At 43.8% G+C, this 13,483-nt stretch overlaps 1 protein-coding gene across 1 annotated transcript; it reads right to left on the reverse strand.

Annotated features, from left to right (window-relative positions):
• Positions 1-1,932: 1,932 nt before the first annotated feature.
• On the reverse strand, positions 1,933-12,091 carry stx10 (syntaxin 10). Its single transcript, XM_028974812.1, has 8 exons — positions 11,998-12,091; positions 9,080-9,249; positions 8,903-8,997; positions 7,204-7,266; positions 7,028-7,129; positions 6,222-6,328; positions 5,530-5,624; positions 1,933-3,115 (listed from the first exon to the last, which is right to left on the reverse strand). The coding sequence occupies exons 1-8, from the start codon at positions 12,030-12,032 to the stop codon at positions 3,039-3,041; spliced, it is 744 nt and encodes a 247-aa protein (XP_028830645.1). The 5' UTR covers positions 12,033-12,091; the 3' UTR covers positions 1,933-3,038.
• Positions 12,092-13,483: the final 1,392 nt, after the last annotated feature.

The following is a 13,483-nucleotide window of genomic DNA, read 5'->3' on the forward strand; positions in this document are numbered from 1 at the left end:
CCATGCTGAAGTTTAACTCCGGTGTTCATTCTGTGTTCCAAGTGCCAATAACTTTGTGAATTCCTTACTGTGACCCAATAACAGAGATAATTGCACATTGATTACTGTTTAAAAAAGGTGGGAGGGGAGGAATTATCTTAATAAAAGGTTTGTAACAAAGTCCTGTCTGCTGTGATTTTTTTTTATGACAGCTCAGCACAAAGGAGCCTTTCCTATTTGGAGTGATGGAGATACCCATCACTGTAGGTTCTAACACCAGCTGGATGGAAGATTGCTGTTCAAGTTGAAGTTGTTGTTATTTATTGTCATTTCAGCTACATACATGTCAGACAGTACAGAGTGAAACGAAACAAGGTTACATACTGAAATAAAGTCCGCCTGTGCGACACAGACAAACTGGGCTACGTAAAGTGCAGAGGGGGGACACAGGCAGTGCAACAAATAACAATCCAGACAGTGCTGATAACCAGCGAAACGAGTCATGAAGATGCAGAGTGACAACGTGGTACTCCTGCTCTAATAGAAACGTAATGGTGAAATGTTCTGAGCGTAAGAGGTAGAGTGAGTGTGTCAGTTCAGAGTGGAAGGTCCCTGAGTGTTCAGGTGTCTGATGCCCTGCGGTCCTTACTATCCGCTGTAGGGTCTTGCGGTCTGATACGATGCAGTTCCCAAACCAGACAGTGATGCAGCTGGTCAGAATGCTCTCAATGGTCCCTCTATAGAAGGTGGTGATGATGGGTGGTGGGAGATGGGCTTTCCTCAGCCTCCGCAGGAAGTAGACGCTGCTGGGCTTTCTTGGCTGTTGAGCTGGTGTTGAGAGCACAGGAGAGGTTCTCCTCTAGGTGAACGTTGAGTCAACAAATAATTCATTTAGTCCACCTTCAGAAACAGATTGTTGACCTTACACCAGAGCCTCCTCTCTGTACGCTGGCTCATCGTTCTGGCTGATGAGACCTTGACCTTGATGATGTGGTTGGAGCTGTGCATCTCTGCACAGTTGTTGGTCAGCAGGGTGAACAACATTGGACCGAGCACACAGCCCTGAGAAGCTCCAGTGCTCTGTGTGGTGGTTCTGGAGATGCCGTTCCTGATCCGGACAGGTCTCTCAGTCAGGAAGTCCAAGATCCAGATGCAGAGGAAGGTGTTCAGACCCAGCAGGCTCAGCCTCTCAATCGGGTGCTGGTGAATGATGGTGTTGAATGCTGAACTAAAGTCTATGAGCAGTATTTGTGTGTATGAGTCCTTATTGTCCAGGTGGGTGTGGGTCAGATGTTGGGTGGTGGCGATGCTGTTGCCTGTGGAGCGTTCAGTCGATAGGTCGAATTTCAGTGGGGCCAGGGTGGAAGGCAGCAGGGTTTTCATACGTTTCAGGACCAGCCTCTCGAAGCACTTCATCATGAAACCATCTGAATGATAGACCTCTGTCAACACCAGCTGGATAAGAAGATCGCTGAAGGTTCTATCACCAGCTATGTCCTCTTCTCGGAAGAAAGCCCTCAAACATCTCACAGCTGAAAGAATTCTGCGTTGAGGAGTGAAAATTTTCATCTGATCGATGTCAAGAGACTGGTATAAGGTGTCTACAATTATAGACACCTTAAAGACACAATTTATAGACACACACACAGTGCACCATTATCCCCTGGATGAAATGAATTTCAGAGGTAAAACATTCATTGACCAAAACTGTTCTTTTTCAACAGCAAATGAATAAATATTAATAGCAGAAATGCAGAAATCATTATGGTCGGGCCGCTTCAGCATAATGCTTCATTTATTCCCACACAGAAACAGAACAGATTGACATTCAGCAGTTTAACGCGCATGTTCCGTACAGAACCCACAGCAGGTTCTGTGTGTTTTACAGCTCGCTGCTGTGCGAGGGAGCAGAAGCCCACAGAAACAGGGCAGCCATTTGTCATGGTGCACTCGATACACAGAACATTCTTTGGGCTGCGGAGTGTGGTTCACTGGTGACAGGAACAGCGGCAGCATACTTGTACAGACAAACAGACGAGAAGAAGAGCGGGCGTGATTGGCCTTTAATATTAATGTAAAGTACTGCAGAGATCATCTCAAAATCAAACCACATATTTCACAATGTGTGCTGATCAGCAATTAGAACACTTTTTAATATTCACTTAAGGACAATACTAACACCTGAATGCTGGATAATGAATTTTTATTGTGACAGGAAGACATCCATGTCATTTTTTAAATATGTAACGTATATATAAAATATGTGAATTATTCATCTTAACTAAGTGAATAAAATACTGATTTTATGAGTTAAATGAAGGTTTTGGTGGAGCGGAGTATTTTCACAATTCTCCAGCCTCTAGCAGTCGAACGAAAGGCCATTCCTAATTCTATTATACATCTCTTTCAGCACTCTCCCCCCTCCCCAGACATCAAAACCTCACAGAGGCAACTGGAACTTGAAACTAAAGGGCAAACCAGCGGAGATGTGATATGCGCTGGTAAAACGTGAAGTCTCCTGTGAGTTGGGTGAAGCAGCGATTATTAAACTCGTGACCCTGCAAGGACAGTTTAAGTAGAGTTTATAGAGGTTCTGCGACCTAGTCAACATGAGACATTATGTGGAAAAATATTAAATTGGGCTATTTTGGCACTTTTTTTTCTAAAATAAGAAACATTCTGTCCTTCTGTGGTCCCACCTCTCACCTGGTCCACACATGAGAGGAGGACAGCAGAACTGCACCCAGCGTCTTTAATCATCAGCGCAGCAGGATTCCATTTTCACTTCCCTACACCAACACTAGAGGGGGCTTAAGGTACCAGCTTGTGCTTCTCGTGCTGCTGTGTCATCTCCACAAGTGGAACTAAGGCATCATAAATGAGCAGGAACTTCCATAAAACTGCAGACTGCATTAGAAAAAATTGTCCTGGCGTCCATCAAAACCAGTTCAAGGGATAGAAACACTGTTCTCTATAGGATGAAGTAAGAATTTCCTCCATCTTGCCCTTCTCCTCATCAACTGCAAACCATCAGAAGACGTGACTGGCAAGGCTGAACTTCATAGTGTGAAGAACAGGATCAGGACCACCAGGATTATGGTGACAAGGACGCCGATGGCACACCACTGTCGCCGGCCTGGAACAGAGTCACAGATGAACATTTTTTTTTCCTCTTGTCCATAGCGATTTACATATCAACATATCCATCTGTTAGGGAGGCATTGTTCCGATCCGGGTATTGGGTTGTGGTCAAATGGCAACTTAAATAACTAGATCAGGTGTCAGGTATCTGTGCCGATCTACGAAACTGATCTATTCAGGTGAATTTGAGGTTCCTCTGTGGTTTTATACATCATGCTGTCCGAGCCTTGGAGGTGTGAATTAGAATAAAAACTGTTCAAAGCTGTTGAATTCTGTTCTATTAATCAAGTAAGACTAGTATCAGATCGGTACCGGGTATCATCTTATACCCAAATACCAGGAATCCAATCTGAGAATATATTCTGCTACTTGCTGCTACATGAGTCAAGGTAGAATAGATTAGAGCAGATGTATCAGTCAAAAGTTTGGACATGCCTACTAATTTATGCGTCTTGCATTTGTTTACATTATAGAACAAGACCGAACACACACGTGTGATATGTATACAATATCACACGCGGGGTTATGTACACTGAACAAAAATCTAAACCCAACACTTTTGTTTTTGCTTCCATTTTTCATGAGCTGAGCTCAAAGATCTGAAACATTTTTGTACATACACAAATGACCCATTACTCTCAAATCTTGTTCACCAATATGACTAAATCTGTGTTAGTGAGCACTTCTCCTTTGCTGAGATAATCCATCCGACCTCAGAGTTGTGGCATATCAAGGTTCTGATTAGACAGCTGGTGGTGGGTGGGGCAGAGGTGGCCTTGCGAGTAAGGAAACAGACCCGTAATCGGAAGGTCCCCACACCCTGCTCCTCGGGCGCCTGTCATGGCTGCACACTGCTCAACAAGGGTGATGGTTGAAAGCAGAGGACACATTTCATTTTCACATCTACGTCGCACAGAGTTGATCGGGTTGTTGATTGTAGCCTGTGGAACGTTGGTCCACTCCTCTTCGATAACTGGGCCAATAGCTGGAATACGGTCCCTGCTCCGATCCAGAACATCCCAAACATGCTGAATGGGTTTTGACCCTGCAAGAACTGGGGTGTTTTCAGCTTCCAGGATCTGTGTACAGATCCTTGTAATATGGGGCCGAGCATTATCGTGCTGCAACAGGAGGTGATGGTCGTGGATGAATGGCACAACAATCTAGTCAAGGTATCTCGGTGCATTTAAAATGTCACCAAATGTTTCCTCTCATGCCTGGTGGCCTAGCGGGGGCAGTGGTGGCCTAGCGGTTAAGGAAGCAGTCCTGTAATCTGAAGGTTGCCGGTTCGAATCCCAATCCGCCGAGGTGCCACTGAGGTGCCACTGAGCAAAGCACCGTCCCCACACACTGCTCCCCGGGCGCCAGTCATGGCTGCCCACTGCTCACCAAGGGTGATGGGTTAAGTGCAGAGGACAAATTTCACTGTGTGCACCATGTGCTGTGCTGCTGTGTATCACAATGACAATCCCTTCACCTTCACTTTCCTTCACTTTCGAGTTTTAGAAACGAGACCCCTGGGCTGGTGTGGTTACATGTGGTCTGCGATTGTGAGGCTGGTTAAATGAACTGCCAAATTCTCTGAAACGCCTTTGGAGACGGCTTATGGTAGAGAAATGAACATTCATTTCACGGGTAACAGCTCAGGAAGACATTCCTGCAGTCAGCATGCCGATTGCACACTCCCTTCAAAAGTGGCGACATCTGTGGCATTGTGCTGTGTGATCAAACTGCACATTTCAGAGTGGCCTTTTATCGTGGGCAGTCTAAGGCACAGCTGTGCAATATTCATGTTGTCTAATCAGGACCTTCTATAGAGGAACTATATGAGGTCATTCTGACCAGCTGCATCACTGTCTGGTTTGGGAACTGCACCGTATCGGACCGCAAGACCCTACAGCGGATAGTGAGGACAGCAGAGAAGATCATCTACCACACACTGCATCAGGATATCCACCAGCATTATGAAGGACTCTACACACCCCGCATATGCACTCTTCACCCTCCTACCATAGGGAAAGCATTCAGTACAGCAATATTTGCACTATTTTACTTTGCAGATTTATTATTCATTTCACCTGTTTAGCGCCGTCTGTCTCACTGTAGTCTTTTTTTAAATTTTTTTGTTAAATGTTACTCTTGCACTGCCCGTGTCCCTTGTTTACACTTTATGTAGCCCAGTTCATCTGTGTTGCACACGTGCACTTTATGTCAGTATGTGACTTTGTTTAAATGTTACGTGTAGCACCAGGTTCCAGAGAAACGTTGTTTGGTTTCACTATGTACCGTCTAACATGTATGTAGCTTCAACCTTGATATATCTCGGCAAAGGAGAAGTGCTCACTAACACAGATTTAGACTGATATATGAACAATATTTGAGAGAGAGCGAAAGAGAGAAAGAACCTACTACTTGTCATGTGGGAAACTTTCTCCATTTTTTTAAGAACAGAATCCATCCGTGTGCTCGTCTGGTCCATCTCTTCTCCAAACTCACCCAGCATCCTGCAAACAGGCAAAATAGAGCACCACCCACATGAAAACAATTACAGCTGGGCCATGAACGATTTATCAAGCTTTATTAATGTTCTATCCTCCACAAAAGGCTTTCCTAATTTCCAGCTCACGCAATCCAGAAATTCCTATTAATTTGAACTGTGCAAATGATCCTCAGTGGTCTCGTTTTGAATTTATTTTTGTGCTTCTTGCTTTACAGTTGCACAGAAGCTGTCACATTCATTGTACAAAATAATGTTTTGTGTTAGAAAGTGAATTGATTGTTATTGTGAAACACTGCGGCACAGCACACGGCACGGACAAGGAAATGTGTCCTCTGCTTACCATTGTTAAGCAGTGGGCAGCCATGACAGGTGCCTGGGGAGCAGTGTGTGGGGACAGTGCTTGGCGGATCGGGATTCAAACCCACAACTGTGTTCGTGTCCCATACTATATAAACTATATTAGTTTGCTCTGTACAACTGTCAAGCGAAAAGGACAGGAACACCATGCAAAATGTTCTCAGTTGAGGTTCCCCACACGTTCCACACTTGAGAAATCTTCTGATATACAAATTATAGTCCTCCAACCTCAGGACCTACTCACACAGACTGCTCATCCAGCTCGTCTCCTATACGTCCAGACATGTCCTTCAACACACGGATGCTGCCAGACACCAGGTCTAACTGCTCATCCTGGTCCTGCATGATTAACTGACGAGACAGAACAGAAACACTGACCACACCCTTCTTCACCTCATTCATTCTGCTCTCACATGGTAGCCAATCATCACATGGGACATCACTTCAGCAACCTTTTATCCACATTTAAATCTGCATCTAACATGCCTGCAGCTCTGTAATTACGTCCTGCATTGTTTCTCAACCTGAGGAGCAACTCATGATCCTGACGTTTCGCATGCTGTTGGGGAAATAATCCAGCAGCGTTTCTCAAAATTCCCACACAAAATGGCTAAATCCACACTTTTGTGTGTGTGTGTGCATGTGAGTGAGAGTGAGACATAGGGGTGAAAACAGATGAGAAGATATAACAACATTGCTAGTTGGACCATACACAATATATTGCAGGAGACATGTCTTTCAAATAATGAACATAACAATTTTGTTAATGAGGAAGCTAAATTTGATCATAAATCACTGTAGGTCAGACAATTAAAATGTGCCCTAAATGAGTTGAAACACGACTGCTTGTAAAAATGTTACAAATGTACCACTTCAGCATGTATGGATCATGTATCACCATTCCTAAAATTAGACGTGATTTCGTGGGAATGGGGTAGTTTTGATCTGTCTGGTCAGGACCTGGAACATGCCTCTCAAAAAGTCAGAAAGTGTTTGACTGAAACTACTAAACTGCAGATCAGAAGCTGAAGCTGCTGATAAAACTCTTACCTGCTGTTGCTCCTGCTGCTCCTGGATGTAGCGTGAATTGGCCGATACAAGATGAGGCTCCAGACCAGCGAAGCGATCGTGAGCTGGAGCAGCCATCAGGGCCTGAGAGAGAGAAGCCAGGTCTCAAACCAGAGCCTGTTAAACATGGCTGTTCCTGCACGAGCAATTATTATTACCTCTCTGTTCTTCTTCTGTGTCTGAGCCACAGCCGACGGGCTGGAGAGACGCTCCTTCATCACCTGAATCCAAAGAACGGATTTCATTTCAGTTCTTCCACGATTAAACAATGTCAAACCCACTGCAATTCAACGCCTGTCAAACTAGGAGATCTACCCAGACTTTATAAAAAGGAAATGAGATTATGTGTGCTTACACATAAAGGCCTGATATTTACATTTACATTTACAGCATTTATCCAGAGCGACTTACAATCAGTAGTTACAGGGACAGTCCCCCCCTGGAGGCACTCAGGGTTAAGTGTCTTGCTCAGGGACACAATGGTAGTAAGTGGGATTTGAACCTGGGTCTTCTGGTTCATAGGCGAGTGTGTTACCCACTAGGCTACTACATTAAATATATTACTTTTGTATCCCTCTAATTCTATATGCAGGGTTTCTTCACGTATAAGGAAGCTAAATGTAAGACTTAAGACCTTTTTAAAGGCCACATTCGTCAAATTTTAAGACCTTGCATCAGGGCCAGGTGCTCTTTTAAAATGTGTGACATGGGCCATTGCCCAGGGTGGCATCGTGGATGGAGGCAGCATTATGGCCATCGCATCACTCAGGGCTGATAGGAAAAAAATATACAGTACAGGCCAAAGGTTTGGACACACCTTCTCATTCAATGTGTTTTCTTTATATTCATGACCATTTACATTGGTAGATGTGTCCTCTGCTTTTAACCCTTGGTGAGCAGTGAGCAGCCATGACAGGTGACCGGGTGCTTTTAGCTTGTCACTTGTCAGCCCACCTATTGCTTGTATAGCATACTGAGATAAGATACTACAGCCATACCAAGAAAGGTCAGTAGGTGGCAATTATAGTACTCCAAAGTAAACTATTGCTTAGTATCCATTGACAAAAGGACACAACATTAAAGTTTATTTCAAATAATTTGCTATTAAATAAATGATAATAAATGATAAAACACCAAAAAATAGCTTACTTTATGTTCTCAGACAGATGGTTTTTTAAACTGTATATAACAAGCTCCCATGCTGCCTCGAGACAGACAGATGTGCTGAACTGGGCGGACACAGGCCCAACAAGAAGCCTGGCTTTCTTTGCGCCAGATTAAGAAGGAAATTAAATGTTCTGGGAAATGAGCTGGTTTACAACTTAAATCCCTAGAGGTTAGCCTCCGTTTCATTAGCATCCATTTTCCCATATCTCTCGTGATAATTAAAAAAGCAAAACACAAACATTTTCAATTAAAAACTGTGGCCGAGATTTGCAAACCCAATTAACATTTTATTTTAAAACCAATTTACAACATTCAACCACACTTTTACCAATCACTGAAACAAATTTAAGCAGCGCGTTACATGGAAAAGATAGGTACTATAGACGGGAAAGTTCGTGTTTGCTGACCAGCAGGGTTGCCAGACATATGATAATTATTGTATTTGTACCATAATTTTAATTTCAAGGTATTTCATTAGCACGACAAGGTACAGATCTCTTTTGTCAAGTGGATGCGCAGACATACTTGGCTTGTTTGTGCATAGTTGCATAGTTAAGACTTTTAAAGGCTTTTTAAAGATCGGCAGAAACCGTGTTTATGGTAACCGTGTATGAGGAAAAAAATGGTGAATCAAGCCAAAACATCTGCAGTAATCGCCCTGCAGTCAAAAAAGCCAGCACAGAATGGTACCTGTACGGAGTTCCGTGTTCGCTCCACAAAATTCCTCCTCTCTTCCAGCTCATTCTCTGCCAAGCGAAACTTTCCGGGGTTGGACTCCACAATACCTGTGGCAGGGGTCAAGGTTCCCTGCTTCTGAACACTGTCCAGGTACGGAATACTGGACTCCTCACTGTAATTGAAGGATACTGATGGTCTCATGCAGGTCCTCCAGGTCCCAATCAATGGCCCGCAGGCAGTTCCTCAGCTCATTAGTGCTCCAGTCCAGCTCATCGCGGCTGATGGGCGTTCCCTCCTGCAGAAGCTCCTCCCAGCGCTCAAACAGACCCTGAGCTCGAAGGAGTGCCTTCTGCACCTCCCTAATTTCAAATACAATGAAACATTTAACATACATACAGTCTGTTATACTGGAAGTAATGTTTAATACAGTCACAATAACGACAACATAATGACCCAGAGTTCACGAAGTCACAATAACAACAACGTAACAACCCGGAGTTCACGCAGTCACAATTACGCCAACATAACGACCCGGAGTTCATGCAGTCATAATAACGACAACGTAACAACCAGGATTCACGAAGTCACAATAACGACAACGTAACAACCCGGAGTTCACGCAGTCACAATAACGACAACGTAACAACCAGGATTCACAAAGTCACAATAACGACAACGTAACAACCCGGAGTTCACGCAGTCACAATAACGACAACGTAACAACCAGGATTCACAGAGTCACAATAACGACATAGTAACAACCAGGATTCACGAAGTCACAATAACGACAAAGTAACAACCAGGAGTTCACGCAGTCACAATTACGCAAACATAACGACCCGGAGTTCATGCAGTCATAATAACGACAATGTAACAACCAGGATTCACGAAGTCACAATAACGACAACGTAACAACCCGGAGTTCACGCAGTCACAATAACGACAACGTAACAACCAGGATTCACAGAGTCACAATAACGACAAAGTAACAACCAGGATTCACGAAGTCACAATAACGACAAAGTAACAACCAGGATTCACGAAGTCACAATAACGACAAAGTAACAACCAGGATTCACGAAGTCACAATAACGACAAAGTAACAACCAGGATTCACGAAGTCACAATAACGACAACGTAACAACCAGGATTCACAAAGTCACAATAACGACAATGTAACAACCAGGAGTTCACGCAGTCACAATAACGACAACGTAACAACCAGGATTCACGCAGTCACAATAACGACAACGTAACAACCAGGATTCACGAAGTCACAATAACAACAACGTAACAACCCGGAGTTCACGCAGTCACAATAATGACAACGTAACAACCAGGATTCACGAAGTCACAATAACGACAACGTAACAACCCGGAGTTCACGCAGTCACAATAACGACAACGTAACAACCAGGATTCACAGAGTCACAATAACGACAAAGTAACAACCAGGATTCACGAAGTCACAATAACGACAAAGTAACAACCAGGATTCACGAAGTCACAATAACGACAAAGTAACAACCAGGATTCACGAAGTCACAATAACGACAAAGTAACAACCAGGATTCACGAAGTCACAATAACGACAACGTAACAACCAGGATTCACAAAGTCACAATAACGACAATGTAACAACCAGGAGTTCACGCAGTCACAATAACGACAACGTAACAACCAGGATTCACGCAGTCACAATAACGACAACGTAACAACCAGGATTCACGAAGTCACAATAACAACAACGTAACAACCCGGAGTTCACGCAGTCACAATAATGACAACGTAACAACCAGGATTCACGAAGTCACAATAACGACAACGTAACAACCCGGAGTTCACGCAGACACAATAACGACAACGTAACAACCCGGAGTTCATGCAGTCACAATAATGACAACGTAACAACCAGGATTCACGAAGTCACAATAACGACAACGTAACAACCCGGAGTTCACGCAGACACAATAACGACAACGTAACAACCCGGAGTTCATGCAGTCACAATAACGACAACGTAACAACCAGGAGTTCACGCAGTCACAATTACGCCAACATAACGACCCGGAGTTCACGCAGTCACAATAACAACAACAACGTAACAACCAGGAGTTCACGCAGTCACAATTACGCCAACAAAACGACCAGGATTCACGCAGTCACAATAACGACAACGTAACAACCAGGATTCACGCAGTCACAATAACGACAACGTAACATCCCGGAGTTCACAAAGTCACAATAATGACAACGTAACATTCCGGAGTTCACACAGTCACAATAACGACAACGTAACAACCAGGATTCACACAGTCACAATAACGACAACGTAACAACCAGGAGTTCACGCAGTCACAATAACGACAACATAACAACCAGGAGTTCACGCAGTCACAATAACAACAACGTAACAACCAGGAGTTCACGCAGTCACAATAACGACAACGTAACAACCAGGAGTTCACGCAGTCACAATAACAACAACGTAACAACCCGGAGTTCACGCAGTCACAATAACGACAACGTAACAACCCGGAGTTCACGCAGTGAAAAAAAGTGTATTGGCAAGGATCTTACAATACGATACATATCACAATACCTGGATTGCGATATGATTATATTTAATGATATATTGTGATATTGTACATATTGCAATATTCTACAGTTCACTGAAAATATAAAAATAGCTGAAACACGAGATGCTGTGTACGATCTGTGTGGGTCACATTACGTTAATAATTCACTCAAAACAACATAACTCAAAACTGAGTATTGGACTAAAATTGTACACAAAAATATCGATATTTGATGTCCCTGTAGAATACAATATCACCACAATGTCCTCTGCATTTAACCATCACCCTTAGTGAGCAGCGGGCAGCCATGAAAGGCGCCCGCTTTAACTAGGAAAGCATGATAAATGACGTGTAGAGGACATGAGAGGACGGTAACGATGCTGTCCACATTGGATGTGTGCGCCTGAGCACCCACACCATCACCCACACCAGCACCCACACCCACACCACGACCAGCAGCGGAGGCGCGGAGGACACGTTCTCCCACTCACACACGCGTCTTCACAGCAATAAAAAGGACATGCTCACCCTTTAACCACGAAGAAAGGATCATCCAGCGACATCTCAGGCCCCGTTCTTCCCTTCCTGCCAGGAAGTCGCTGCCTCCAGCTCCGCTACAACTTCCGGGCGGAAGCGGCCGCGGTCACGTGACACGGGTGTCAGTAAAAAGGCAGTGTTTCACTCTCTTTATTTCTTTAAAAAAAAAATAAACTCAGAATCTAATTCAGTAATGGGAAGGGAAAAGGAAGCCTGCAAACAGGCTTCTAGCAATAACGACTCATAATATGTACGTTTATAATATTGCACAAATCTTGCTGCTTATTTCTAAGATAAGAGTCAGATGTCACTTAACAATCCACTAGTGTGAGTAGAAGTGAGCGATGTGACCAAGGTTTAGGCGGCACAAAAATCCAGGTTTCAAAAAGAGAACATGTCCAAGGAAAAGTGGACGTCTGAGAGAAATGGAAGAACCACTGTGTACCTAAATGGGTACAAATGCTTGTCGCTGGGTATCCTTGCAGGTTTTTTTTTGTACCATAGTCATTTGTACCCTTTAAGGCACAATTATGGTAGTAGCCTAGTGAGCAACACACTCTCCTATGAAACAGAAGACCCAGGTTCAAACCCCACTTACTACCATAGTGTCCCTGAGCTGGACACTTAACCCTGCGTGTCTCCAGGGGGGGGGCTGTCCCTGTAACTACTGATTGTAAGTTGCTCTAGATAAGGGCGTCTGATAAATGCTGTAAATGTAAATTGTGTACCTGTCATGACTGGAATTTAAAATTATATTTATAAATATAACCGCTAGGCCACCACTGCCTCGGCCTTGAGTTTTATTTGTACATTCTTTTCCTCCTTTGTTGTGTTGTGTCCAAGCTGCTGTTAAAATGTACTTTCACAAACATGAACATCAGCCACTTTCGAACCTGGAGGTTTAATATTGTGCCCTGTGTGTGTCTTTATTTTGAGTGTTGAGTAGAAATTGACTGCTATCATCAACAAGGCATTCTGTTATGTATTCAGGTCAAAGCCCGGCGCTTGATGGTCCTCAAATCTGATGTTCTGCTTCATTCTCTGGATGAGAGCTTGTCTTTGTGCAGCCTGGTCCTGGAATGAACCAACACTGCGCAGCTTTCCAGTTCACTGAAGGGCATTAGATTAGGGTGAAGTCAGGATGTGCAGGAGTCTTGGAACAAACTAAACAATTATCATAAAATAAATGTCAGATTTACTTATGATCAAATATATTGGCGTTTGTGTGCTTTATGGACATTTGGTGCCTTTTCAGGACATGTGCAATGGCTCGCGGAAATTGCTGAAAGCATCCTGATTTTCCAGGATGTGATGCCTGCAGCATTGCAGCGTTTAGTACTCCAGAGTTTGGTTTAGTGTGGAGTTCAGACAGCGTTCTGCACAATTACAGAACATGGGCCTCCATAACAGTACAGTACGTAGCCTGATGTACACCAGAAAGTATAAAGGGCAGCACCTTATATCCTGAAGACTTACC

The sequence above is a fragment of the Denticeps clupeoides genome, chromosome 3 (assembly GCF_900700375.1).
Source record: "Denticeps clupeoides chromosome 3, fDenClu1.1, whole genome shotgun sequence".
NCBI classification, from domain to species: Eukaryota; Metazoa; Chordata; class Actinopteri; order Clupeiformes; family Denticipitidae; genus Denticeps; species Denticeps clupeoides.

Coding starts and splice junctions, on each gene's coding strand:
- stx10 (XM_028974812.1), bottom strand. CDS start 12,032: ATGTCGCTGGATGATCCTTTCTTCGTGGTTAAAGG. Junction 8,998..9,079: donor GGACCTGCATGAGACCATCA/GTATCCTTCAAT, acceptor CCCCTGCCACAG/GTATTGTGGAGTCCAACCCC. Junction 7,267..8,902: donor GAACACGGAACTCCGTACAG/GTACCATTCTGT, acceptor CTTTGGATTCAG/GTGATGAAGGAGCGTCTCTC.